The sequence below is a fragment of the Babylonia areolata genome, chromosome 26, assembly GCF_041734735.1.
Source record: "Babylonia areolata isolate BAREFJ2019XMU chromosome 26, ASM4173473v1, whole genome shotgun sequence".
Classification (NCBI taxonomy): Eukaryota; Metazoa; Mollusca; class Gastropoda; order Neogastropoda; family Buccinidae; genus Babylonia; species Babylonia areolata.
The window spans coordinates 11,467,405-11,469,243 of NC_134901.1; the positions used below are offsets into that span (position 1 = coordinate 11,467,405).

The following is a 1,839-nucleotide window of genomic DNA, read 5'->3' on the forward strand; positions in this document are numbered from 1 at the left end:
TCTTTACATTAACTTTTTTTTTTAATATAATATATCGTATATTCATGTACCTTATTCAAACTACATGTACTGTTCAATGCGCCCAGAGCCGCAGGTAAACACTACATAAATGTACAATATTATCTTTATTTGTAGTTAGCATTGTCATTAAGATGACGACGGAGATGATCATTACTAGTTGTAGTAGTAGTAGTAGTTATCCATTCATTCATTCATTTCTAAAGGTTAAAAGGACCCATAGAGGTTTTTTTACGGCCATCAGGACAGTATAATTCATGTCCGCATGTATAGGGCTCTGCACAGAAAAGAAAGCATTGCCCAGTCCTGCCCTGCCGCCGTTTTAAATCTTCCCTAATCGACGTCAGGCGCCTGTTGACAGCAAGGTGGAGTTAGGAGTGGCGGAGTGAGTAATAATAATAATAATGGTATTTATATAGCGCTGGATCTTGTGCAGAGACAAATCAAAACGCTTTCGCACCAGTCATTCACACGCATGCATAACTCAACTGTAGAAACAAAGAGACAAGGAAGGGCAGGCAAGGGAGGCTATTTTGGGAAGAGATGGGTTTTAAGGCCAGACTTGAAAGAGCTGAGTGTGGAGACGTAACGAAGCGAAAGAGGAAGTTCATTCCAATCGCAAGGTCCAGAAACAGAGAAAGAACGGCGGCCAACAGTCGAGTGTTTGAATCTGGGTATGCGTAAACAGAGTGGATCCGAAGCCGATCGTAGTGAGCGAGATGGAGTGTAGAGGTGAAGGCAGCCGCAGAGATAGGAAGGGGAAGTTTTGTGAATGCATCTATAACATAGAGTGCTGATCTTGTACTTTATTCGGTGTGAGACAGGGAGCCAGTGAAGTGCCTTTCCTAAGGACACAACACCATTCCGAAACTGACGGGGCCTCGAACCCTGATCACTGGTGAACACAGGACCAGAAGCCACAGTACCAACGATGCTGGGCAAAATGTCCCGCCGTCACCAGACGAATGGCTGTCCTGTATCTGTGCCGTGCTGTGCTGCTGGCCTCCGTCATCCGTCCGGCCATTCCTGGAGAGCGCTGGAACTTTTACAGTTCTTCCTGGTCTTCTTCTTGTTCTTCTTGCTCTTCTTTCTCTTCTTGTTCTTCTTGCTCTTCTTTTTCTCCCTTCTTGTTCTTGTTCTTCTTGCTCTTCTCTTTCTCCATTCTTGTTCTTGTTCTTCTTGCTCTTCTTTTTCTCCCTTCTTGTTCTTGTTCTTCTTGCTCTTCTTTTTCTCCCTTCTTGTTCTTCTTGCTCTTCTTTTTCTTCCTTCTTGTTCTTGTTCTTCTTGCTCTTCTTTTTCTTCCTTCTTGTTCTTCTTGCTCTTCTTTTTCTTCCTTCTTGTTCTTGTTCTTCTTGCTCTTCTCTTTCTCCCTTCTTGTTCTTCTTGCTCTTCTTTTTCTTCCTTCTTGTTCTTGTTCTTCTTGCTCTTCTCTTTCTCCCTTCTTGTTCTTCTTGCTCTTCTTTTTCTTCCTTCTTGTTCTTGTTCTTCTTGCTCTTCTCTTTCTCCCTTCTTGTTCTTCTTGCTCTTCTTTTTCTTCCTTCTTGTTCTTGTTCTTCTTGCTCTTCTCTTTCTCCCTTCTTGTTCTTCTTGCTCTTCTTTTTCTTCCTTCTTGTTCTTGTTCTTCTTGCTCTTCTTTTTCTCCCTTCTTGTTCTTCTTGCTCTTCTTTTTCTTCCTTCTTGTTCTTGTTCTTCTTGCTCTTCTTTTTCTTCCTTGTTGTTCTTGTTCTTCTTGCTCTTCTTTTTCTTCCTCATTGTTCTTGTTCTTCTTGCTCTTCTTTTTCTTCCTTATTGTTCTTGTTCTTCTTGCTCTTCTTTTTCTTC

The 1,839-nt window shown here is 41.9% G+C and overlaps 1 protein-coding gene across 1 annotated transcript in view; it reads right to left on the reverse strand.

Annotated features, from left to right (window-relative positions):
- LOC143300823 (trace amine-associated receptor 7e-like) overlaps nucleotides 1-1,042 on the reverse strand; it is a 29,587-nt gene extending 28,545 nt beyond the window's left edge. Inside the window, exon 1 of the mRNA XM_076614754.1 lies at nucleotides 949-1,042. Within this exon, the coding sequence (XP_076470869.1) occupies nucleotides 949-1,042 (94 nt within the window). The remainder of the gene's footprint in view (nucleotides 1-948) is intronic.
- Nucleotides 1,043-1,839: the final 797 nt, after the last annotated feature.